The 25551-nt window shown below is 39.1% G+C and overlaps 1 protein-coding gene across 2 annotated transcripts in view; it reads left to right on the forward strand.

Annotated features, from left to right (window-relative positions):
• The window catches only part of DUSP16 (dual specificity phosphatase 16), a 94630-nt gene that overhangs the window by 25101 nt on the left and 43978 nt on the right, over positions 1-25551 (forward strand). For both annotated transcript variants that reach the window (XM_072653917.1, XM_072653918.1), the window contains exons 2-3: positions 23261-23861; positions 25393-25531. In XM_072653917.1, coding sequence (XP_072510018.1) covers positions 23634-23861; positions 25393-25531 — 367 coding nt within the window. In that variant the 5' untranslated portion in view covers positions 23261-23633. The remainder of the gene's footprint in view (positions 1-23260; positions 23862-25392; positions 25532-25551) is intronic.

Below are 25551 nucleotides of genomic sequence, written 5' to 3' on the forward strand. Positions count from 1 at the left end.
TCTAAGAAAAGAAAATTTTTTTGCCTATGTTCATAATAAAAAATAAAATTTTAGTTAAAGGTTAGTAAAAATGAATATGTAACTTCCCCCCTCCCCCATCTGAGTTCATGGATCCCCTTCCCTGAAATCTGTCCATCCACCCCTTGGTGTTTCACGAACCTCAGGCTAAGGACCTGTTTTAGAATTTTGTAATAGTGGGTGCTTGGTATGTTAGTATATACTGATGATACAGGAATAGGTAGGAACTTGCTATTTTCAGATTTTCCTAGACTATATTTTAAGCAAGGAAGGAAATAGGCATTTATTAAGCACTTCCTAGTGCCAGGCACTGTGTTAAGCACTGGGGATAGTGTTGTTGTTCAGTCAGGTCCAACTCTTCATGACCCCATGGACCACAACATGCCAGGCCCTCTGTCCTCCATTATCCTATCTGTCAAAGTCTGTCAAAATTCATACTGGGAAGACAAATACAAGCAAAAAAAAAATACCCTTGCCCTCAGTGGAGGACATCACGTAATAAGGGGTAGATAGGATAAAGGTATCCAATGCCTGGCATGCTTTTGAAGTCTGAAAGTTATGAACAAGGCTGGGAGAGAAGTGAAAGTCCACAAAATGGCAGGCCTAGGAGCTCACCAGTGGGAGAAGGGGGCAGGTTTTGCATATTCCAGGTTAAGAAGGCCTTTGGGGAAGGAGGTTGGATGTTCCTGGGTGAGGAAGGAGGCCCTCGGTGCCAAGGGAAGTTCCAGAACAAGACAGTAGCTTAGGAGCATGGTTTTAAAGCCCAAAGTTAGGAATTGGGCCCAGATTGGGGATTAAAGTGGTGGTTTCCTGTATCTCTTAACATTAGCTTCAGAAAAAGAATCCAAAAGCTACTGGAGGGCATATGCATCTAGAGGGTGGGTGGGGAAAGCTTGGAAAACTGAGTTGCTTTAATTGCTAAGTGTATTTGGTAAAATCATAACCTGTCCCCCAAACACGCACACCCACTTGTTTAGCGTTAGTAGTATTGAGTAGTCCTATTTCTTTGTTAAAGGAGCTTCAGAGGTGGTCTTAGCACTGAGAACCAAATGCATGGCCTGAGAGATAATTCTGTTTATCTACTTATGGCTAATCCATAATAGATAGGACCTAATCTTGACTGCATCTAGAACTTGAAATGTCTAACAAAGATAATAAACTACTCTTCCTAATAAAACCTTAAAACAATAAAATGAATTGAATCACTGTTCTCTAAGCCGTATTTGCTCTTAAAAGTTAACTGTGCTTGTTAGCCTTTTCCTTCATACTTTGACAGTGGTCTGGCCTTTGTGACTTCTTGGGAGAAAGGAGGGGGAAAAGTCCCAACAAACTTCCATCTGAATGCTCATTAAGCCATTGCTAATACCTTCTTACCCCTGTGAACCACATTAAACTGACCTGTTTGTTGACATAATGAAATAAAGAGATAGTCTATATAAGGATTGAGAGGTCCAGGGTAGGCCCTTCCAGAACGCCTTCAGGGGTAAGAGGAGGAAATAAGCCATTATATAGTGCCTGCTGTGCGCCAGGCACAGATATTAGTGCTGGAAATACAAAGAAAGGTAAAAAACGGTCCCTGCCTTTGAGGAGCTTACATGGGAGAGACAATATGCAAACAACTATGTACCAAGAAGTTATATATAGAATAAACTGCAAATAACCACAAGAGAGAATGCACTAGAGTTAAGAGGAATAGTCAGATATAGGACTTGAACCCAGGTATTCTGTACTTGGAGGCCAGATCCCTGTCCATCATGTCATGCTGTCTCTCTAGTCTCTGGGACTAAAAAGGCATAAATAAAGCAACTTGCTCTCAGAAAGCTTACTTTCTTCTGGAAGGGGTAAGCAGATTAGTGGGGAACAATTTTAAGGGGTGGGGGCCTGGGAGAAGCAGAACCACAGGGTAGTCAACAAAGGTTTGATGTAGGCAATGACTTTTGAGCTGAGCCTTGGACAAGGCTAGGAATTCCAAAGAGCTGATGTGAAGAGAGAGAGAACATTCCAGGTATGGGCAACAGTGCCAAGGCTTGGAGATAGGAGATGGAATGTGTGTGAAGCATCAGTGATGCTCTAGTCTGGCTGTGGTGTAAAGTGTAGGATGGGAGGTAATGTGCACATAGTCTAGAAAGAGAAGATTGAAAAGGATTTGAAAAGTCTGAGAGGAGTTTGCCTTTTATCCCAGAAACAGGAGGGAGGTGTAGGGGCTTTAAAGCAGGTTAGTGACATAATCATACTGAAGGTTGAAACATAACAGAAATTGGACAACTCTGTGGAAGATGAATTGGAGAGAATCGGCTGGGAAGCCAATTAGGAGGCTATTGAATTGTCCAGGGAGAGAGGTAATAAAGGCTTGAACTGGAGTAGGGGATGACGACGACACGTGATTGGGGAGATGGGGACAAATGTGAGATATGTAGAGGAATATTGGGGTGGAAGGGGAAGCTTCATAGAGACAGAAGAAGTCATCAGTCTCCCCTGTTGATTTCCCCCACCATTTGGAAGCAAATGCATCTGCATGGGTGATTTTTACTGGAAGTCAGCAATCACATCAGGAGGATAAGAGGCAGCCCGTGTATTTAACATGGATCTGGAGTCAGATGTATTGGAATGAAATTATGAAGTGCACTTGACTGGTTTTTTGATTAGAAATGTGTCAGAGATCAGGATGTTCTTAGCTTTGGTTGGCATCCCAGTGGGAGAAGAGAATGATTTCCTCACTGTACACTTTTCCTACATGTGGCCTACATGATGTGACTATATACCTTTAAAATGAAAAAAAATTTTTTTTTAAATTTTGGATCTTTTTTTAAAGTAAAATTTAGTTTTTAAATTTTAAAATTAAGTTTAGTTAAGTTTTTTTATTTGACAAATAATAACAGTGTCCTTAACGATTGTGTCGTCAATAAAGTTTCACTTTAAATTAAATAAATACAATTCTCCAGGCATGTACCCTGGTGAAAGTGTTACACATGTCTATGACCATATTCTGTTCCTTTCTTTTCTTTCTATCCTATGATGGATAGATTTGGTACCTAGCTTTTGATTATGATCATAATTTGTTTCTATGCTTTTTTCAATTGTTTTTCAGTCACATCCAACACTTTGTGACACCATGTGGGGTTTTCTTGACAAAGATACTGAAGTGGTTTGCCATTTTCTTCTCCAGCTCGTTTTATAGATAAGGAAACTGAGGCAAACAGGGTTAAGTGACTTGCCAGGGTCATATAGCCAGTAAGTATCTGAGGCCAGATTTGAACTCAGGAAGATGAGTCTTCCTGGAAGGCCTGGCACTCTGTCTACTTTGCTGTCTAGCTGCCCTAGGTTACCAACCTGTAAAGCATGTGAATTAGGGCCAGGTCTTCTCAGCTTTTTACAGGTAAAACTTGTTTGTCCCTTTTGTTGAGTAGGAGTTCATTCTTTTGTGTTTGTATTTTGATACTAATTTTCTCCTTATATTCTTTATTCTTCTACCTAATGATAAAGTTGCTTATTCTACTGCATTCCAGATGTTCTTTTAAATAGTGTTTTAATGATGTCTTTTTTCCTTCCATTGTCATAGTTTTATCCCTAGGAACCTTCCCTCTCCTGCTCCCAGAAAGCTGTCCTGTATAACAGAGTATATTTTTAAAGAAGAACAAAAATCAGCACAACTGATCAGTACAGTGAAAGGGGCTGAAAACATGCAGTGTGTACCACCCGAGGACCTTCCATCTCCACAAAGGGATGGGTTGAGGATGTCCTCTCATGTCTCTTAATTTGAGTCATGCTTGATCTTTATAATTTTGTTAAATTCATTTTTGAATTGTTGGTGTGTAGTTTTCCTTATTGTAATCATTGCATATATTGTTTCCTGGCTCTGCTCATTTCACTTTGCATCAGTTCATGTAGATCTTCCCACTGTTTCTTACAGCGTAGTAATACTCTGTGACATTCATGTATCATAATTTGCCATTCCCTGATCAATGGGCATCTGCTTTGATTGCCCATTACATGTTCTTTTTTAAAAATAATCTTTCTTCCCTCTAAATGAAGGTCTATCTGTATTTACCTCAAATATCACCTTTCAAAATCAGTGGGACAGCTATTGCCATAGTCTGACATGTTTCTTCTCATAGGGTTTCTTCTTTTTCACTTTCTTTTCATTTTCTAGAACTGAAATTGAGGTAATTTTCAGGCTTTTTGGTCATCTTTTCTTCGCACCAGATCATAGTAGCTGTGTGGTTAAGCAAAGTTGTTGTGAAACATCTATGACAAGTTTCTAAACCCCACAGTTTTCCTTCTGCTCTTTTGCTTTTATTTGGGGCTCAGCCTCCCCGTACAGTCACTAGGTGTTATGCTCAAGAAGCTCAAACTCTTTTTTTAAATACTGAGCTAGTAATTGAGAGGAAAAAAAATATTAAAAAATAATGCTTCTCAAGGCATGTTGTTGGCCTAACACACTTTTACTATCTGTGATGTTCTTGCATTAATATTGACTAGGGACACCTAAGTGGCACGTTGGATACAGCACCAGCCCTGGAGTCAAGAGGACCTGAGTTCAAATTTGACCTCAGACTCTTGATACTTACTAGCTGTATGAGCCTAGACAAGTAATTTTACCCCAATTGTCTTGCCCTCCCCCTGAAAAATAAATCAAAATTTTTTGAAAAAAATATTGAGCTAATACTTTTCCTCCAAAGTCATAGAATGCAGGCCATAACCACATATGTATTTATAAAATGACAATTAGATCATCAGCAGTTTTGAATTACTTCTGTTATTGCATCCATTGTATGTGTCTTGATGGTAGGCTGTGAAACATTTTCTTCAAATTTTGCTTCTTTGGGATGCTTCTGAGGGCCTTCTTCCCTCATTCTGCCTTCCTTATCCCTTCCAGGCTTAAGTGATTTAAATACACTGATTTAACTTGTTATTTTTTCATCTGGATTGCAAATATTGTCATCCATCTAAATATCCTCAAAAGAAAGAGCCAAGACTGCTAGGCCTCTTTGCTCTTCTTGCTTTTCTCTTTTACTTTAAATTACTTCTTAAAATTCTCAGTATTCAGAATTTTTAATCTATCTATCCCTCTATACGCTCATTCATTTAACTCATTCAGTTTTTGTCTGTGACTTGCAACCTCTGCATCATACTCATTTCTTTACTTGTTTTAACCCCACAAATCTAATCTGTTGACAGACATTGTTGTTTGTACCTTCACAGTATCTTTCCACTTAAAAGAGCCAGTTCCGTAGTCTAGGCCTTCATCACCTCTCACTTAGACAAACTTTTTTTTTCATTCCCACCATAAGTGCTTCATTTTTGCACAATCTTTGCTCCTTTTTTTTTTTGTCCCCTTTAGTGAATACACCTCAAAGTCATCTTTTGACACCCTCCTCTCCCTCAATGACACATTTGTCCTCAGAATCTGATGGTGATAGGCCAGGACACTGAACCTTGCAAATAGCAATGGTTCTAACCCAATGTCCTTAACCATCATCCTTGGTGGTGCTCTCTATGAAACTGTTCCTATCACAAGACACAGATACTGAAGACCCAGAAAGGAAAGTTCTTACCATCAGAGACACTTGACATTGTCCAGTGGCTTAACATCAGAAAATGGTATTTTTTTTCAGCAGAAATGACATCAAAGAAGAGGCATTAACATCTATTTTGCTAATGCACCCCTAAGGATCATGGGACCTTTCCATCTGACTTGCAGCTGAAACCTTCCATCTGTATTGTCTCCCCATAAGAATATGGGCTGCTGGAAGTTTGCTATCTTTCTATTTGTATCCCTAGTACTTCACATAGGGCTTTTCTCGTAGTAAGAGCTTAATAAATGCTTCATGCAGTTTGCGGACATTTTCAGGTACTGCTCCAGCTGCACCAAGAACTCATCTTACCCTTGGGTCAGCAAAACACAAATTTGAATAAATTTTTGTTTCAACCCAGTTAAGGTCTCTAGGAACAGCAAAGTGAAAATCATTCTATGATTCAAAAAGTGCCACAATTATGGGGAGTGAGTTTACTTTCCTTATTTTGGGATACAATTCCAGATCTGTCCTCTTAACTCCTGATCCATCTTCAATACTCCTTTTAGAATATAACCACCAGCCATACCATTCTTAAACATCATCTATTTTACAGCTATACTTATTGACATCAAGGACTTAATAGAATAATTCTAGGTGCTGAAGTGGTGTTGTAAGAGTCGTGAAGTTTTCTTTACTATATACTCACAAATAATTTCAGTTTTAATGCTTCAACTGAACAGAAATTTGGGAGATCTCTGTATCTGCACATTGCACAGATACAAAGAGTTGTCCATCCTGTTCCTTACTCTAACTCTGTTCCACCAAATCTCCCTTGTTCTGTAACATCAGAATGCTTGAATTCAGTTGGTAATTGAGAAGTCCTAGCCTGAGGACAAGGCTAATTGCTGTCTATCAATAGCTCAGTCATCATGCATCACTGCGCCAACAATCAGCATGGTAGCCCTTAAAATATAATTGCGAGAACAAACTGCAAAGAGGCACGTGTTTGACTAATTTGAACATTTCTGTAGTTCTTGAAATGTCTGTGGGAAACTCACCTGCTGTTCTACTTCTACAAGACGTGTTCATATTCTTGCATAGAACAAGTCAGGTCATCGCATTTGTGAATCTTAGCATTTTTGGATTGGACCGTCCAAACTCCAAAAGCAGTTTTTACCTCTGTTGACTTTTCATGTGCTACCTGGCCATATGCATATATGTTGTTGTTGGCTCATTTGCTGATAACTTTATGTGAAATCAGAGTCAACTGAATGTCATCTCGTGTGATCAGCTCTTGTGGAGACATTTGTCTGCTGCAGAACCAGTCCCCCTGCCATCCTTTTTATTTCCAACCCCCATACAATTCAGTCTTCACTCTTCGTTTCATTTCCCTTTCTTCTCTGACATTTGTTCCTCTTTTCAACCTCTTTTCAGTTTTACATTTTTAAAGCTATTGCCCATGCTTGGAACACTTGTACTTTACATATGTTCTATTTCTTTTTCCATGTTAGGCTTCCTCTCCTTTTTTACCCTTTCACGTTTTCCTTATTCATGGCAGGTGTTCATTGAACATCTGTCTTTTGAATGGGTGAGCCAATGAATACCTCTTTCATCTTAGTAGTTTAATTTTATATATATTTTTTGTTATGCAAGTTAGTAAGGGTCTGTATTTCCAGGGCTTGGAAAAATAAACATCCCAGTATTTAAAAACGGTTTCCCATAAAAATGAATTCTGTGGATACTTAGCGTTATTGATATTATGATAGGGTCAAAAGAAATCTGCCATGCTTTACTATATTAAAATCTGTGCTATATTGCTAGAGGACTTTGCTATAAAGGCTATTATCTTTCTCCTCTTTCAGGTTGACATCTTTGAATTATCATCAAGTTTTCAGTCTTTATTCCCATTCTCGAGTCAGTTGTCTCATGTTGTTGATTTTTCCTCTGCAGTATCTCATATCTATTCCCGACTTTACGCTTACATGACTATGACCTTGGTTCCGGCCCTCCTCCCTTCTCACCCACACTATTACAGCGGCCCCCTAACTTGTCTCCCTGTATCTAGTCTCTCACTTGCCTCCACAAAGCTATCAAAAAACTTCTTTTTTCAAGCACTCATGTGACCTCCTTATTCAGGAAACCCCAGATAAGTCTCCATCTTGTCTCTCCTCTTTGCCCTCTGCTTCTGTTTCCAGGTTTCTTGAAGATTAATTACTCTCCTTGAGATGCACACTCTCCCCCTTCTCTGCCTCCTACAATGCCTAGCATCCTTCAAAACACAGTAATGCTTATCTACACAGGAAGCCTAGTCTCCTAGGAACCTAGTCCCCATTTCCCTAAATTTACTTTTTATCTACTTTGTATGTATTTTTATTTTTTTCTAAATGCTTACTGTTTCCCAGATAAAAAGCTTCTTGAGGGGAGACTGTTGTGCTTCTGATTTTGTTTTTGCATCCGCAGTGCCTAAGAGGCAGTGTGGTGCAGTGGATAGGGAGCTGTCTTCAGAATTAGGAAGACCTGGTTCCAAGCCCTGCCCCTGACACACAATAGTTGTGTGTTTCACAGACAGGTATATAAGACAGTTGTCAAGAAGTTGCCAATGCTGTATAGCATTGGTACTCCTTAATTCAACAAACATGTAGTAAGTAGCTGTTTACAAAGTACAGAGGATAGAGGGTCAGCCTTTAAGTCAGAAAGACATGTTCAAATCAGGGTAGTTGTGTGACTGACCAGTTCATTCAGCTTCTCTTTGCCCAATTTTTTTTAAAGAATCTAAGTTACTCGGGAGTTGTAGATATGTGGAAGGTGTTCCCCTATCAGTTGTTCTCCATACTAATGAAATCAGAGGTCTGGACCACAAAAAAAAAACATTAAAATATCTTTAGGACACTGTGTCTGTTTTCTGGGAATACTCAAGCCAAAGTTGAGTGCTCCCTGCCTTCAGGAAGCTTTTTTTTCAACTGGGAGAAATTCAAAATATACAAAAATATGTACATAGGATGTAATGCAAAATTATGGCATATTATGAGTATAGACATTTTATTTTTATCATTGGGTATGTGCTTCATAGTTTGAAGGCTCCGCTTGGGTCAGGGATGTTATTTTGTAAATTGCAGTATTAGTAAGTATTGGGTAAAAAATAGAAAGGAGCATAGAAGAATTTCAAGAAGATGCTTGAAAACAGTGAATTAGATTTTTGATTTCCATGTCTTTTCCCCTGCTGCTGAAATTGGGGGTAATAATAAATTGTAACCCTGTTGATGTGGTAATAATTTCCACCTGTCTTGTTAAGAGACTAGGTTTAATTAGTCCTCTACCTTCCTCTTCTCCTGGGTGATTTTAGTGATAAATCCGCATGAGCCGTGGCTGTTCTCTTTTTAAACAGTAACCTGACCACAAATCTTGGCAGCTGGATGGCGTATATTTTCTGTTGTAGCAATGTGAGCTGATAGAAATTAGGCAGTTTGCTTAATTTAACCTCATCTGAGAGGAGTGGGTATAGGGGGTTGACAAACTTTAAGGGCTATCATGTTGGGATAATTTAAAGAGCCTAGTCAGGAAAGTCCTGTTCATTAACATCGTTTGGAGTTTTTAAAACAGCCACATCCACAGGTACTTTGTCAGTCACCAAATCTCTTGGATTTATGAATTCTTTTTTAGGTTTCACAGCCACCAAGACCATCCCTAGACAACTGTAGCCATCTGTGGCTTGGTCCTGGTTTTCTTTCCTCTGTTATTTCCCTTTTCTAATTAATTTTCTATAGAACCAAGAGTGCATTTTCCCTCAATCATATTTTTTCTGTCATTCTTCTGATCAAGTACCTGTAGGGACTGACTCCCTTAGCTTGACTTTCAGGATGCACCCATCTGACCACCTCACTCTCTCCCATGACTTTTACCTTTTCAACCTAACTTCTCCCTATTTATCCCCCTCCCCAGCCCAGGTTACATCAACCAAGCAATTCTGGCATCTTCTGTATACAGTTTGCTGGCTTCTACCTTCATACCTCCATTTCTCTCCTCTGGAATTCTGTCTTCCTCTCAGGTGATCAATCTGTTAGTCAGTCAGCAAGCACTTATTATTAAGTGCTTGCTATTTACCAGTGACTGTGCTTGATGCTACAGATACAAAAATAAAAATGAAGCTATCTCAGCACTTAAGGAATATAGATTTTCTCAGTTTCAGGGGAGGGTGGGGGGCTATATATGTGTGTGTGCACATATTCATATATACATGTGTACTTCATGTATGTATATGTGCATATTCTTATGTTTAAAAAATCCTTAAACTCCTTTTAAAGGAAACCTTGCATATTAACCTGCTCTATAATCCTTTTTTATTCATTTTGCTGATTTTGCATAATATTTTATGTAGAATATAATATAAAATATATAAGTATATGTTATATTTATATGTATATAATGTCAATGCATATTATATTTATATCACGTATAGAAATGCTATGTTTATATTATATGGCATATAACATATTTCTATTTCTGTAGTATAGCATATGTACAAGTATATAGTATAAATATATACTATCTATCCTTGAAGTATACTTCCTTCCTAATTGCTTCTTTAATCTATTTTCCATAATAGTTGTTCCATACCTTCTGTTCTTTCCTTAGGTGTACCATAGTAGACCTCACCCTCCCACTCACTTGTCTCCAGACTCCTTAACCTCATATTTTACTGAAAAAAAAAATCAACACCATTTAATAAAAGCTTCCCCTTCCGCTCTCTACATTTTCTCCTCTTCATCTTATAACCCCTTTGATATTATCTCTCCCAGTTTCCTCCTTTTTTCCAGACTCTGATGATGAAAAGACCCTTTCTCCTGGGCCAGCCTCTCTACATGTACCCTTCCTGCCGTCTCCTTCCTCTTCTGTTCTTTTTTTCTAGCAAATAACCCCTATGATCACCCCCCTCTCCAATCACCAATTAATTCCTATCTGTTTCCTGGCTCCTTCCTTGCTGTTTACAAATACTCTCTAGGTACAGCTAGGTGGTGCAGTGGATAGAGCACCAGTGTAGGAGTCAGGAGGACCTGAGTTCAAATCTCACCTCAGACACTTGACACTCACTAGCTGTGTGACCTTGGGCAAGTCACTTAACCCCAGTTGCCTCATCCTGGGTCATCTCCAGTCATCCTGATGAATATCTGGTCACTGGATTCAGATGGCTTTGGAGGAGAAGTGAGGCTGGTGACCTGCGCAGCCTTCCCTCACTCAAAACAAAGTCAAGTGCAAGTCATGTCATTATTTCTCTGATGGCATGGTCTTCTTTGGCAACGAAGGACCAACACACACACACACACACACACACACACACACACACACACACACACACAACCCAGTTTCCTCATCCTTAAAAATCCAGACTTTATTCCTCAGCCCCCAGTTGTTATGTGTCTTCTCCCATTTTCCGTCAAACTCTTAGAAAAAGTTGCCTTCACATGATACTCCCAAGAAGCAGGTAGGTAAGTGTTATATTGGATAGAATGCTGGACTTGGAGTTCGAAAGACCTAAGTTCAAATGTGGCCTCAGATAGTTCACTTGCTGTGATTCTGGGCAAGTCATGGTACTTCTATTTGCCTCAGTTTACTCAGTTTTTCATCTCTCTCAAATAGAGTTTAAAAGCATGTTCTCCCAGTGTTGTTGTAAAGATAAAATGAGATATTTGTAAGATTTTGTATAAAATTTGTATAAATTCTAGCTGTCACCATCGTTATTACTATTTTTCTTCCTTTCCTCTCATTCTCTTCTGCACTGTGCAGTATGACTTCTGATTCCATCATTCAACTGAAACTGTTTTTCACAAAGACAGAAATGATTTTCATAAATGGCCAAAGCCAATGGCTCAGTGCAGTATTGATCAGAAATGACAAAATATTATCTAATTTTTTAAAAAAAGTAACATTTTATAACCTCCTATTTTCCCATACTTCATTTTCTTTTCTTCCTCCCACCCCCCATCAAAAAACCCCCAACTTCTTACTTAGGTACAGGAAGTGGTTTGGGGAGTGATAATTTCCACCACTTTACCTGTATATAAATTAAGCATCGGATTAACTTTAAAAGATTTTTTTCTCTACCCTGCCTTCTTTCATTTCCTTTTGATGTTTCTGGTTTGATCCTATTCTCAATTAAAGAGGTAAATAATAACTCAGTGGAGCCCCGAGGGTGGAAGGATGAACACTGTATAAGCTGTTGAGCCTCCTGGCATGGGTGGCATTTTCAACTCTTCAAAACTATAGAGGAAGGAACTCAGATTCTTGATGAAGCCAGCTTTCCCCACCTCCATACTTTCTGTTTCAAAATATCTGAAGGTTAAAATGTAAGCTTTTCAGCAAATGGATGTAGCATGAAAAAGCAAGAGAAATTATTCTTTTCCCAAAATACAGGAAGGCGCTTGGTAAGATGGGTCCAGAATCCTTCCAGGGTGTCCTTAATGAGGTAGGAAATTCCAGCTAATTACTTGTTAATAAGGTTGTCCTGACCTTAATGATGCCTCTGCTAACTCAACCTTGATTTTTCTAAGAAAAATGTTTTGTTGATATCTTCTGTTTTTTATAATTATTTGTAAAAATTGCAATTTTTACAAATTGTTTCACAATTTATCCCTCTGCCTTCCTCTTCCAGAGAATCTTTTTAAAATAAGAAATAATGAGAGGAAAAAAAAAACAGTTCAGTGAAACTAATCTAAACCTAAAATCTAATTTAAAACTAAACTAAACAAGTGTGACATTATATAGTGCCCTCACCCATAGATGGGTCTCCATCTCTACGAAGACGTAGTGGAGAAATGTTTTTTCCTATGTCTCCTTGGGTCCAGACTTGCTTTTTATAATTTTGGAGCATTCTGTTTTCATTGTGATGTTCTGTATATTTCTATTGTTACAGCCATCGTGTATATTGTTTTAATTTTTGAGACAAAGATAGCCCTCTCTATAAAAAGTAAAATACTAACTGTAATGAGGATAGGATAGGATGATGCAGAGAAAAGAGAGGGTAGAGTAAGAAAATAACCAATATGGAGCAAAAGGAATATAAAGAATGAGAGAAATACTCGGACATAAAAATCATCAGGTCTGATTTGCCAGTACCATTTGCCACTGGGCAAAAAAAAAAATTCCAAGGGATGATCAGAGGACAAGGGGAAGCAATTTTTCTACTATAGAGGCTTCCCCTTGTTAACAGAAGAGTATCATGGTGCCTAGCAGAACCATTTTAGGGCCAACTGGATTTTCTTCTGCAAAAGCAATGGAGGTTGGGAGGGTTGAGAGGTACTACAAAGGACCACTGCTTGAATACCAATCTAGTTTCTATAATTCTGCCTTTGATGATTGGGATTCCTCTAACCCTAAAAATATCATGAAAGGTGATAACTAAGTGTTGGGAAATTTTACAAACTGTGTTTCCTAGTTGTATCTCTGGAGTTTATAGATTATCTTATAGCAAAAATGTGAGTATGTGTTGCATTTGGGGACCACTTAGCAAAATTCTGTGATGTTACCACTTTTCCCATCTCTGATTTGAAGACAGTGAAAGAATTTTAATAATGAGACAAACCTTGGAGATAATATAGTCCAACCTATTCACTTGATAGATGAATGGCTCTAAGGCTCTCCATGAAGGGTCCATTTAAGTCAACAAGCATTTATTAAATGCTTACTATGTGCCAGGCCCTGGGAATATATATACAATCAAAAATAAAGACAGCACCTGCTCTCAGGGAGCCTGCCTTATACTAGAGAAAGGCAGCAAATAAAAGGGAGCAGAAAAGTTTGAGGGGGAAGGAACAAACATGAGGGGCTTGGAGCTGAAGCCAGGAGAGGAGTGAGCAAGTGACCTTGAGGGTTGCCCTTCAGAATGGAGGGTCAACTCTAAGAGGCACTCATCAGTTAAGAGGGTGGGGTGATGGAAAGGAGGAAAGCCAGGAGAGGACCAAGTTGTGGAGAACTCTGTGGGGAGGGGTTATTGAGCCAAAGTCTCTAGCAATCCACTTTGAGAGCCTAGAACTTGTTTTTAGCCATAAGGAGCTCAGCGTCTGGAAATGGAATGAGGCTTGGGGGGTTGGGGTGAGGTCTGAGATCAGTTGTAGAATTTCCTGTCATTTTTTTTTTTTTAAAGCACAAAGGCTTTTAAAAGTTAAGTAGTTGTCACCTTTGCCTCTGGCCAGTGTCCCACTTTTAAAACCCCAGCGCTATTTTGGTCTCTACGGCCTTGGAAGCAGGTGTGGTCCTCACAAGTAGGCCATGAGTAGATTGTATTCAGGTCTGGCTGTACATGTCTGCGTTGGACCAGAATGAGATGAGTCCCCTGTATATGTGAATGGAAGCAGCTTGGTCCCTGTGGCTGTTTGGGACAGGGACAGGAGGGTTGAGGGAGGTGCCAAGTGTTCTCCGTGGTCCATGCATTGTTTTTAATTTGCTAGATACTGTGCTGTTCGTTTGTTCCTTTTAGACTCTCTCTGATCCCATTTTGAGGTTTTCTTGGCAATGATACTAGAGTGGTTTGCCATTTCCTTTTCCAGGTAATTTGACAGATGGAGATACTGAGGCAAACAAGGTTAAGTACTTGCCCAGGGTCACAGAGCTACTAAGTGTCCCAGGCTGGATTTGATGAATCTTAATTCCAAGCCCAGTGTGCTGTCCACTCTGCCACCTTCGCTAGACACATTTACTTGTGCCCTGTATTCCTGAAAAAGTTCTAACTTGAATTTAAAAAAAAATTAAAATGTTATTTAAAATGCACTAGTAAATTCATACTAAAGAAACGCAGCAATTTAACATTGAATCTTTTTTTAGGATATTTTTGCAATTGGAATAGTCACACCTTCATTCAGCTGTTTTTTCCAAGCTTATATTTAAACCCACAGGTGTGCCTTTATAGAGCAGGACACACCTTTATGTAGTAGAACACTCATAGTGAATATCATACTGAGTAGAAGGCTGTTTGTAAATCTGATCACACTTCACGTGCACTAGGATGGGTTATGTCTAAAGGGGCGCTGGTGTGAAGTGTGTGACAGCTGGAATTTATGTAGTGCTTGAAGATTTTCAAAGCATTTTCTGCAGATTATCTCATTTGCCCCTCCTGGCAGCCTTGTGAAGTAGGCGCTATTGTTACCCCCTGTTCTTGGATAAGGAAATTGAGACTGAGAGATGAAGTCTCTTGCCCAGGGTCACACAGCCAGTTAAGTGTCTGAGGTAGGATTTGAACTTGGTTCCAACTTTCCTCAACACCTCAGAACCTTTTAGTGAAGTCAGAATGTTCTCCCATGTAGCTTCAGCATAAATCCAGATTTTTTAGTCAACCTGAATTTACTTAAAGTGAAGTATACATGTTCTATATTTTCTGTTATAGTGTAGGTCTAACTGCATTGTTAGGGAAATTCTCTTGATACTTAAAACAGAAAATGAAGTCAATTCTCTGAGTCTTTCAGTAGTAGCCATGGTCCATTCTAGGCCCCCTTTGCCGCATCCTCCCACACTCACCAACCACAGGTGGAAAGTTTTCTGCTACTTTTACTACCTTAGCCCTGGCCCCTAGGAACTGTGACAACCACCCACATTTCTTACCTATTCACTAAGGGGTTTTTGTTTTGTTTTAAATGTGGTACTGGTAGGGGAGGGCAATGAAAAAAATACTGAGCCTGGAGTAAGAGCATTAGCAGTCTTATGAGACATGAATGGTGAGAATTTTAAACTGCCTTATATTTCTATTCCTGGGCCCTGCTGCTGCCCTCATGGGGAAATAAAGTTCTATGTACCCTTTGCATATAATTCTGAACACTCAAAGAGAAGCCATGCTGTTGAGGACGACATGGGGGAACTGTCCAGTTGTCTAAAGACTGATGTGGCACAGTGGATGGAGAGATGGCTTCATGTCATCAGTGATAAGTCACTTAGCTCCTCAGATCCCCTGGAAAACTGTAAGACCATAAATGGCTAATCAGTCTTAGCAAGAGGCACTTTCCCCATCCAGGGACACCAGTGAAATCACAGGTCCAGTTCAAAAATAAAGACTGATGGGGGAGCCCTGGGCCAGTTTTTTAAAAGACATGTCCAAAATTTGGAGGGCAACTAGATGGCTCAGTGGATAGAGCATCAGACCTGGAGTCAGGAAGACTTGAGTTAAAATTCAGCCTCAGGCACTTATTAGCTGTGTGACCCTGGGCAAGTCACTTAACCTTGTTTGCTTCAGTTTCCTCATTTGTATAATGACCTGCAAAAAGGAAATGGTAAACCAGTAGTATCTGTGCCAAGAAAAGAAAGTGGGGTCAGGGAGAGTTGGACACGACTAAAAGTGACATTTCTGCAAAAATTTGGAAGAAAGGTCAAGTGATGGAAGGTGAATACAAAAGTGTGGCATGATTCTGTAAAGTTTATCAAGAGTGCTAAAGCTCAGAACTGAAAGCTAAGGGGAAAAAAGCATTAAATTATAGTAAGGAAAGAGGAGTTTACAGAGTGGGATAGGACTTCTGTACTTCCAGGGCGGTTTGAGCCAAAAGAGCTAGTGCCCTCTTAGTCAGCATCAAGAGGAGTAGTATCCAGGACCTGTGTCCTCATTGTCCTCTGCCCTGGTCAGAACACAACTCAAGTTTTGCTTTCTGTTTTCTGGGTGCCACTGTTTAAGAAGGCCATCTCCAAGCAGGATGGGTAAGGGCCTCAAGACCATGTTAGATGGGGGCCTGTTGAAGGAACTGGGAATGTTTAGCCTGCAAAAAAAAAGAATTAGAATACTGTCCTGTGGAAAGAGGATTAGAATTGTTTTGTTTGGCTCTGGAGTGCAGCACTAAGAAACTGTGAGTGAAAAAAATGTCCCAAAGTCTATAGTCTTCTTGAAGGTAAATACAGTAGTACTGGAATGGTGATACTGTCCTTAAATGTTTTAAGTCTTAAAATATTTTAATTTAAAATTATTTACTTAAAATAAAAAAAATTTTTTACTTTTTTTAAAATTTGGGGCGGGGGGAAGAACATGGTCTGTCCTACTACCGTATCTGGATGAAGTCTTCATGAGCAGGCTAGATAATTATTTAGAGGAGATTCCTAGGTTGGGTTAGTGTAGATGGCCTGTGTGGGACCAGCCATCTTTTAAAATAATACATCTTTATTTTCTTAAATATTTCATGTAGAAAAAACTTAATATTCATTTTTAAAAATTTTGATTTCCAGATTACCTTTTTTTAAGGAGATTCAATGATTCTTTAGTTTAGGTCACAACAGGAAGAGAGAATTTTCCAGTCGTGGGTCTTATGCCATAAAATCTGATTGATCCCAGTGAAGTCAAATTTGCTTCCATCTTCTAGGATCCCTAGCTTATCTGCAGATTAGCCATATTTTGTGCATTTGTAAGTTTTTGTTTGCTTGGGACCAGTGGTAAAATAGGTCCTGGAGTCCAATTCTTTTTCCGATGCTCCTAATGCCAGATTCAGTCATTTGGCTTATATAAGTATCTTATTCATCATTATTGGAAATTCAGACAAACTTAGAATAGGAAAAGGCATAGAAACTGAGCGTGTGGAACACAGTGGTGAAAAATAATAGGAATTGTAGGTAGTCTCTAGCTTTCCATCTGAGATTACCTTTTACAAATTAAACAAGGTTCTTTTAACAACAGTGACACCCAGTAATCAATCATTCCCCTAATTCTGAAATGCTTACGTGGAAATAGGAGGGGAAGTATGAGAATCGGTTTTGTGTGGTCAGTTAGCAGGATAGCCAGGTGGTTCAGTGTAGTGGGCCTGGACTAAGGAAGATCTGAGATGAAATGTGGCCTCAGATACTTTTTGTGTGATCCTGGGCAAGTCACTTAACGACCGTTTGCCCTGGTTTCCTCATCTGTAAAAATGAGCTGGAGAAGAAAATGGAAAAGACGAGTAATGAGGACCCTGAGGTTGTCTTCTAGATACCGTACTTACAACCCCTGGCTAATCCTTTTTTTTTTATACTGATTTTGTCCTCTTAAAAGAAACACATTTACATTGAAGAGTGCCTTTTAGAAGGGTGGTCACATGCTTACTCAATCTGGAAGCCCAGTTGCTAGAACTTAATCTCTTGCAATATCTCTAGGGATGAGATTTGTGTCTAGTAAAAAATAACTATGACTAAATTATACCAGTTTCTTTTTTTTTATGTGCTTGGTATCCAGTGTCACTGTGATATAGGGGCCAGTTTCGTGCCAAAGTTTAGAGAAATTGGGAAGGAGAATTTATCATCTGACCTCTCTGGGAAACAGAGGAGAATATAGGATATAAATATTTTAATGCAATTAAGTTATAAATGTCTTGCTACAAGCTTGGGAAGCTTAGAGAGAATAATGTTTTATTTTTTCTTTAGGATGAAAAAGCAAAGTATGGATCAATGGCTTTGGAGTCAGAGGACCTGACCCCTGACCCTTGCTCCTTGTGTGTTTTTAGGCCAATCATTGGACTGACCCATTTTCCTTGGGTGTAGATTGAGAGTAGGACTCGATGTTTAAAGTTCTTGCAGCACTATAGTGCTGTGATTCTTTGATAATTATTAATTTCTCCGTTTGATAGAAATAACAAGATTTTTGGACTCTTTGAAGCTTTTCAGGGAAGTAGGAAGGGTGACAATCAGTTACCAATATAAAGTTTCAAATTTGGAAGAAAAGCTAAAAATTTGTATAAATAATACTCTCCCTTCCTTGCACTTTTAAACTACACAGTATGGGCTCCACACAAATACACACACATACACACATACACACTTAACATGCTAAGATGAAAAAACTGATTTTTCTTCTTCCTATCAGTGACAATGATAAAGGCATTTATCTCATGTTTTCAAAATATATTTTACCTCATTCTGAGTCACCACACACTTTAATATGTGGTGGCTTAGTTTTTTTTTTTTTTTTAATAACTTGACCTAGGACAGTTGCTTAACGTATATTGGCTAGAAATTCAGAATTTTGACTTGGCTTTTATTTTTTTCTGGAAAGTAAAATTTACTTTAAAAATATAGATAATGTTGAGTTCTTTCCTGAGGTTTAAGTAATGTACTCCCATTCTTATAATAGAAGCTGATTATTTTGTTCACTTTAGTGTTTTATGAAGTGGTATCTTATACAAATGCAAACACAACTCACTTTACTAAAGAAATCAGTCTACTTTTTAAACATACAGATCACGTGTGAATGCATATGTACCTCACTTGATGGACTAGATTCATTACTAAAAGTTTACTATAAAGTGAATTTCAGTAAATGAAATCAGATTGTCTCACAAACTTTACAAATAATGTTACAGGTGGTTTTCCATGGAATGAAGAGGGTGTAAGTGACCCCAAATACAAAAGTCTCACTTTATGCGATAGTAAACATTTTACAATTTCACATTTAAAGGAGAAAATGATAAGTTTTCTCATAAATCTGATGATATATGAAGGAACTGTGATTTCATTAATGGGAACTCCTTCAGTTAGGTGGCAGCAGATTCAGGAAGACCTGAGTTCAAATCCTGCCTTTGACACTTACTGCCTGTGTGACTCTGGGCAAGTCACTTGTAACCTCTGCTTCTTTCAGTTTTCTTGCTACCTCCCAGGGTTGTGGTGAGGATCAAGTGAGAGACAGTATTTGTAAATCACTTAGCATAGTGGCACATTGTAGATGCTTAATAAATCCCGCTCTCCATCCTTCTGTCTTTCCCTCCCTCACTCCCTTCCTTCCTTCCTTCCTTCCTTCCCTCCTCCCCCGCTCTCCCCCATGGAGATCCCCCAGTTGTATCTAAGTTAGAGAGTTGCCTAAGGCCCTAAGATGTGATAGAATTTTCTGTCTGTCATAGCTAGTCTCAGAAGTGGGACATGATCCCAGGTCTTTCACATTCCAAGTTCAGTCCTCTGTTCTAGTGGTTCTCCAAGTGTGGTCTGAGACCTTTTCAGGGGCTCCACAAGCTCAAAACCATTTTTATAATAATTCAAGATGTTTTTCTAATATGGTAAATATTGAAAGATATAACCCATAGAAATGAAGGCTCTTTGTGGAGGCTAAGTAATTTTTAAGAATGTAAAGGGGTCCTGAGAACCGTTGATCTATCCTATTGTGTGATTGCTGCCTCTTATATCTCATAATACTAATAATTCCATCATTCAGGCATCTATGATTTTGTTTGGATGGGAACTCTCCACTCATGTACATTTCCGTCCCTCTCATGTCTTAGTAGGTAGATGATCTTCACAAGTGCTGTGGCTGGAAAAAAAAAAAGATTTCACACAGGTGCCCACACTTTGGTCATGAGCTTCTTAGGATGATCTTAATCAGATCTTGGCAGCTTGGTGGCACAGTGGATAGCGTGCTGAACCTGGAGTCAGGAAGACCCGACTTCAAATGTGGCCTCAGACACTTACTAGCTGTATGACCCTGGGCAAGTCACTCAGTTTGCCTCAGTTTCCTTATCTGTAAAATGGGCTAGAGAAGGAAATGGAAAAACCATTCTAGTATTTTTGCCAAACAAAACCCCAAATGGGGTCACGAAGAGTTGGACACAACTGAAACTACTCAGCAATAGCAATCAGATCTTAATACTGAGCTGGTTACCGAATATATTCATTTAAAAGATGACTGGGAATCTGACTCTTTATGTTAATTTTAGTAATGAAATACTAATAATAGTAATTTAGTAATAAAATATTAAATCTCTGCCTAAACATATAATTTTTAAAAATGTTAGCTATTACTGATTAATAGCAAGTGATCAGTAGACATTTATTAGGTGTGAGCCAGGCATTATGCTAAATGCTGGATAGGAATTGTATTTAGTTTCATTTTTCCTTCTCTGTTCCCTGTTTTCTCTGCCCCTGCCTTACCCCACATCTGTTTCAGTGGTTCAGGGTTGTGAGTTTAGCCAAAACCAGATGAATTTGACAGTTTCATAATTCACCTTTTATAGATTGACTTCCTTCTTCCACTTGTATTTCCTCAGTCTGCTGACCTATTCTGGTTCTCAGCATCAGTCATTTTAGACCGTGGGAGAAGCACCAACTTATTGTCCTTCAATTCCTCCTTTCTTTGTCTTCCTGATGCTAGTGGACTGATTGTCACCATCAGCACAGCAGCAGAAGCAGTATTTATTTAGTGCCTTAAGGTTTGTAAATATCTCATGGTACCTTCACAATAATCCTCGGAGTTAGGGGTAAGTTATTGTTCCCATTTAAAGATGGGGAAACTGAGGCAAAGAGAGGTTAAGTGACTTCCCAGGCTCACATAGCTAGTAGGTATCTGAGCCCAAATTGGAACTCAGGTCTTCCAGACTCTAAAACCAGGGCTTCGTCCACTTTACTCTCTAGTCATGTGGGATAGTTTCAGTCTGATTTAGGGAATAACATATCCTTTTAGAAAAAGCCTTGGTTTGAAAGTGAGAAGTTCTAACCCCAGTTATCACACCCAGGGTCTAGAACCGTTATTATGACCACTGTTGGAACGCAGTACATTTTGATTGACTGGATAGGAAACAACTGTTTTGTGTGGCCCCTCCACTCCCATTTCACCATCTTTCCCTTATTGCTCCACTGAGATTCTAAAAACATGAGATATAACACAGGTTTGGTATCTCAGAAGTCCAGAAACATGTCAGTAATGAATTGTTCTTTAAGCTGTATCTGAGAAAAACTGCTATTAGAGTACAAGAGGATTTAACTGCTTTTGTGTAGGAGCATTCAGATGTCTTGGAGACTTTCAACATGCCAGTTTTCATGCCTTTGTTCAGTTTGAACATCTTAAAAGGATTTTCCCCTTTTGAGATGAGTCTGGACCTGTAATTTCCTTGGTGTGGGAAACAGTAGGTGTAGAAACTCCCTCCACCATGAGGATCCACCTTACTCCTTTGTTGGTTTATTGTGTTAGAGGTGCTGACAGTTAAAATGACTTCTCTTTGGCCACAGAGCTAGCATATGAAGACGTTTAACACTGGGGCAACAGATCTGGACTTGGATTCAGAAAGACCTGAATTTGAATCTTACTTCTAACCCTAGAGAAATGTAAAATCCTGGGGGAAGTCAGGTGACCTTTTCCTGCCCCAGTATCATTATCTGTAAAATGGGGATAGCAACAGCACCCACCTCCCAGGGTTTTTGTGAAAATCAAATGCATGATGTATGTAAAATGCTTTGCCAGCCTGCAAGTGTTGTATAAATACTAGCTGTTATTACGAATCATGGTCTTCTTCGTCAGTGAAGGACGAACACACACACACACACACACGTGTCAGAACGAGACTCTTGTCTCCAGTGACCTGCTCCTCATACATGATAGTTTGCTACTTTTCTCATGTTTTCTTCCACGATTTTGTTTTAGAAATGTTATGTCCCCCTTTTCCTCTGGATGAGGTGTGGTAGTTCTTTGTCTCTCATGCTGGGGCTAATGTATTGTGGCAAAAATGAGTTTACACTTATGTAAAACTTCTATAAAACTGATAAAGCCTCCATGCATGTAATTAAAACCAAAGTTAAGAAAAAGACCAGGGATGGTTGTGGAGCAACCTTCCAGCCTCCTGACTTGGTGGCTGGGATGGAGAGATCACTGGACTTGGAGTCAGGAAGACCTGAGTTTGAGTCCTGCTTCAGAAGGACTAGCTGTGTGCTCCTATGCAAATCACTTGGTTTGTCTTACCCTCAGCTCCCTCATCTGTAAAATGGGGATAATATTAGACCCTACTGCACAGGGTTATTTTGGGGATAAAATGATATACACAGAGTTATTTGCAAACTTTTGGTAGTTATTATTCCATTTAATTATCTCTACAACCACAGGGGGCAGAGAGGGTAGGCATCACCGAATTTTAAAATGAGGAAATAAAGACCCTTTCATTGAATCAAAATCCACGTTTGTTCGTCCAGAAAATGCCTCAGGACATATCCATTATCTGTCTCTGGTCCTCCTAATTTGTAGTTGTTCACTAATTTTTCAGACCTGTCCAACTCTTTGTGGGGTTTTCTTGGCCAAGGTACTGGAGTGGTTTACCATTTCCTTCTCCAGCTTATTTTATCAATGAGAAAACTGAGGCAAATAGGGATAAGTGACTTGCCCAGAGTCACACAGATAGTAAGTATCTGAGGACAGATTTGAAATCAGGAACTCCAGACTGGGCACTCTATCCACTGGGACACCTAAGCTGTCCTAATAGCTGAATGGCAGAAGTAATTTAAAATCCTAGGTTCTCATCTTTGCCTACCTGCCTTTTCCCATTTAATGAAAATGCTACTGCTTGATCCTTCCCCCTTGTATGCTCTTTTATATACTGTCTTATTTTTTCTGTTTCTTTGTGTCTTCCTGTTTGTCTTTCCTGTCTGCGTTTGTCTGTCTGTCTCTCGAGGTACAAAATCTTTCCTATTCCTGCTCTAGAGGGTTTTCTGCCCTGGAACTGGAGAGTCATTCTTTGGGATATTGCCAGATAGTAAGTAAATGTGATGGAGTTAGTCATTTCTCTTCCCAGAGTAACCTGGTCACTGTCCTCGTAAGGACATACATTCATGGAGATACCTTTGTTGGCCCACACTGCCATTTTACATTTTAAGTGAGGCATGAGTCTGCCTCTACCACCTGAGTTTTCTCTGGGGGGTAAACCCATTGCTTTCTTTTTATTTAAATGAAAAAAGCCCCAAATGTAATTATATAAATATTAATTGCCCAAACCAAGTAATTTAATATTGCTTCTGTCTTTTTTGTGTGTGTCTCCCGTGTTTTTTTCATATAGGCTCTCTATCCATCGTAAAGCTCTTGGTGAGAGGGTGCCAAGGTAAAAGATGATGTAATGCAGGGGGCGCCCTAAAGCATCTTTTGTTGGCATTGTGAAATGGTTACTCCAGTCATTTCTTTATGAATCTAATGTGAGGGGCCGCTTTGTGGAATGAGTCTTTTGTAACAGCGAATCCACAGGAAAGAGAAAGAGACATTCACTTGGAGGACTCTTGCTGCAAATGGGTTTAAATTTCATTTTGCCAGTCGCTACCAGGCTGACCTCATACATCTTGGGTACAATGGAGTGGCTAAGCCTTTGAGTACACAACCATTACATCATCGGTGCCAATTTTAAGAAAGGAGGTAATAAAAGAGGACTTATTGTTGACATGGCTGATGAGATGACTGGGACTCAAATTGTTACTGAGAGGTTGGTGGCTCTGCTTGAAAGTGGAACAGAGAAAGTACTCCTAATTGATAGCCGGCCCTTTGTGGAATACAATACATCTCACATTTTGGAAGCCATTAATATCAACTGCTCCAAGCTTATGAAGCGGAGGCTGCAACAGGACAAAGTGTTCATTACAGAACTGATCCAGCACTCTGCAAAACATAAGGTAACTTCTCTCGCTTTTTCTCGTAAATGGATACATTGAATGAGGAATAATTCAAACTAAAACATTTCTCCATCCAGCTGGAAAAAGGAAATTCGTGAAAGCTGAAAATTCTTTAACTTTGGTACATCAGGTACTTATCATTTAATAAGGCGTTACTGTTAGAGTTAAGAATATTTCTCAAACACAAGTTTACATTTTAAAAAATAATTTTTTTTATTTGATCCCCACCAGTATGCCCTTTGAGTAACTTTTATTCATTTAATTTAAACATCATTCTCTGCATTTTACAAATGGACCTAAAGGTTCTTGGACAAATACGCTTAAAGTTGGAAGAGACCCATAGGAGTCATCTGATCCACTCCCACCCCCAAGTGGAAGAGACCCATAGGAGTCATCTGATCCACTCCCACCCCCAGTTTACAAAATAAAGAAGCTGAGCCCTAGAAAACTGACTTGCCCAAGGTCATACAAGTAGTAAGTGGTAGGGCTTGGGTTCAAACCCAGCATGCTTTCTTCTCTCCTGTATTGCCTCCCTAAACACATTTTTCAAAGGCATGTGGGAAAAAATAAAACAGTATACATTTTAGAAGGACAAATAATACTGATATTATAGAGAGAAACAAAACTTTGCCCCATTCCAATCTTATGGTTAAAAGTTTATTCTTTTTTTCTCATAACCATTTTTCATTAAATCAAGTTTAAAAGTTTTCCTGAAATAGTTTCCTGCCAACAACTGGTTTCTTATGTTATAGGAAACATTTTTTAAAAATATGCTTGGTAGTTCAGGGTCCGTATGTGTCAGTTTTCTCTCTGTTTTGTTTTCTGACCCTGTTTTCTTTCTGTGGTAGTTTTACAAGGAGACTTATAATTGTCTAGATGAAATGAATTCAGATGGAAATGGCATCATTATTTTTCCCTCTAAATTGGTCCTTATACATAGAATGAACATTTGTGAGATTCTCTGTCCAGTTATTTAGCCACATCACCTTTTTATTCTAACTACAAACAGAAGAATGGGAGACATCAAATACCATGAAAAAGATTAAAGTGAATATGGACTACAGATGCAAACAGCGATAGTAAAAATGATGAATAACGCAGGGGAGGGGAACCAGTGGCTTCAAGGCCACATGCGGCCCTCTAGGTCCTCAAGTGCAGAGATTAAATTGAATATGCAAGCAGCAATAATAAAAATGATGGGTAACACTGGGGCTAATATTTATATAGTGCCTACTATGTGCTACGCACTGTGCTAAGCGCTTTATAATTATTATTTTATTTTATCCTCACAACAACCCTAGGAGGTAGGTGCTGTTAGTACACCCATTTTACAGATGAGGAAACTGAAGCAAAGATATTAAGTGACTTGCCCAGGGTTACACAGCTACTGAATATTGGGCCAGATTTGAATTCAGGCCTTCCTAATTTCAGAACGCCATCCACTGTACCACCTACTTGCCTAGACAACTGCATTAGGGTAATGTCTTGCTTCATTTTGTTCTTGCAAACATCCCACTTACTTGCATTTCAGGTTGACATTGATTGCAATCCGAAGGTGGTGGTGTATGATCAGAGCTCTCAAGATGTCTCTTCTCTGGCTTCAGACTCTTTTCTGACTGTGCTCCTGGGTAAACTGGAGAAGACCTTCACCTCTGTGCACTTACTTGCAGGTAAGAATTTGAGTAGATGC

The sequence above is a fragment of the Notamacropus eugenii genome, chromosome 3 (genome assembly GCF_028372415.1).
Source record: "Notamacropus eugenii isolate mMacEug1 chromosome 3, mMacEug1.pri_v2, whole genome shotgun sequence".
In the NCBI taxonomy this organism is placed as follows: domain Eukaryota; kingdom Metazoa; phylum Chordata; class Mammalia; order Diprotodontia; family Macropodidae; genus Notamacropus; species Notamacropus eugenii.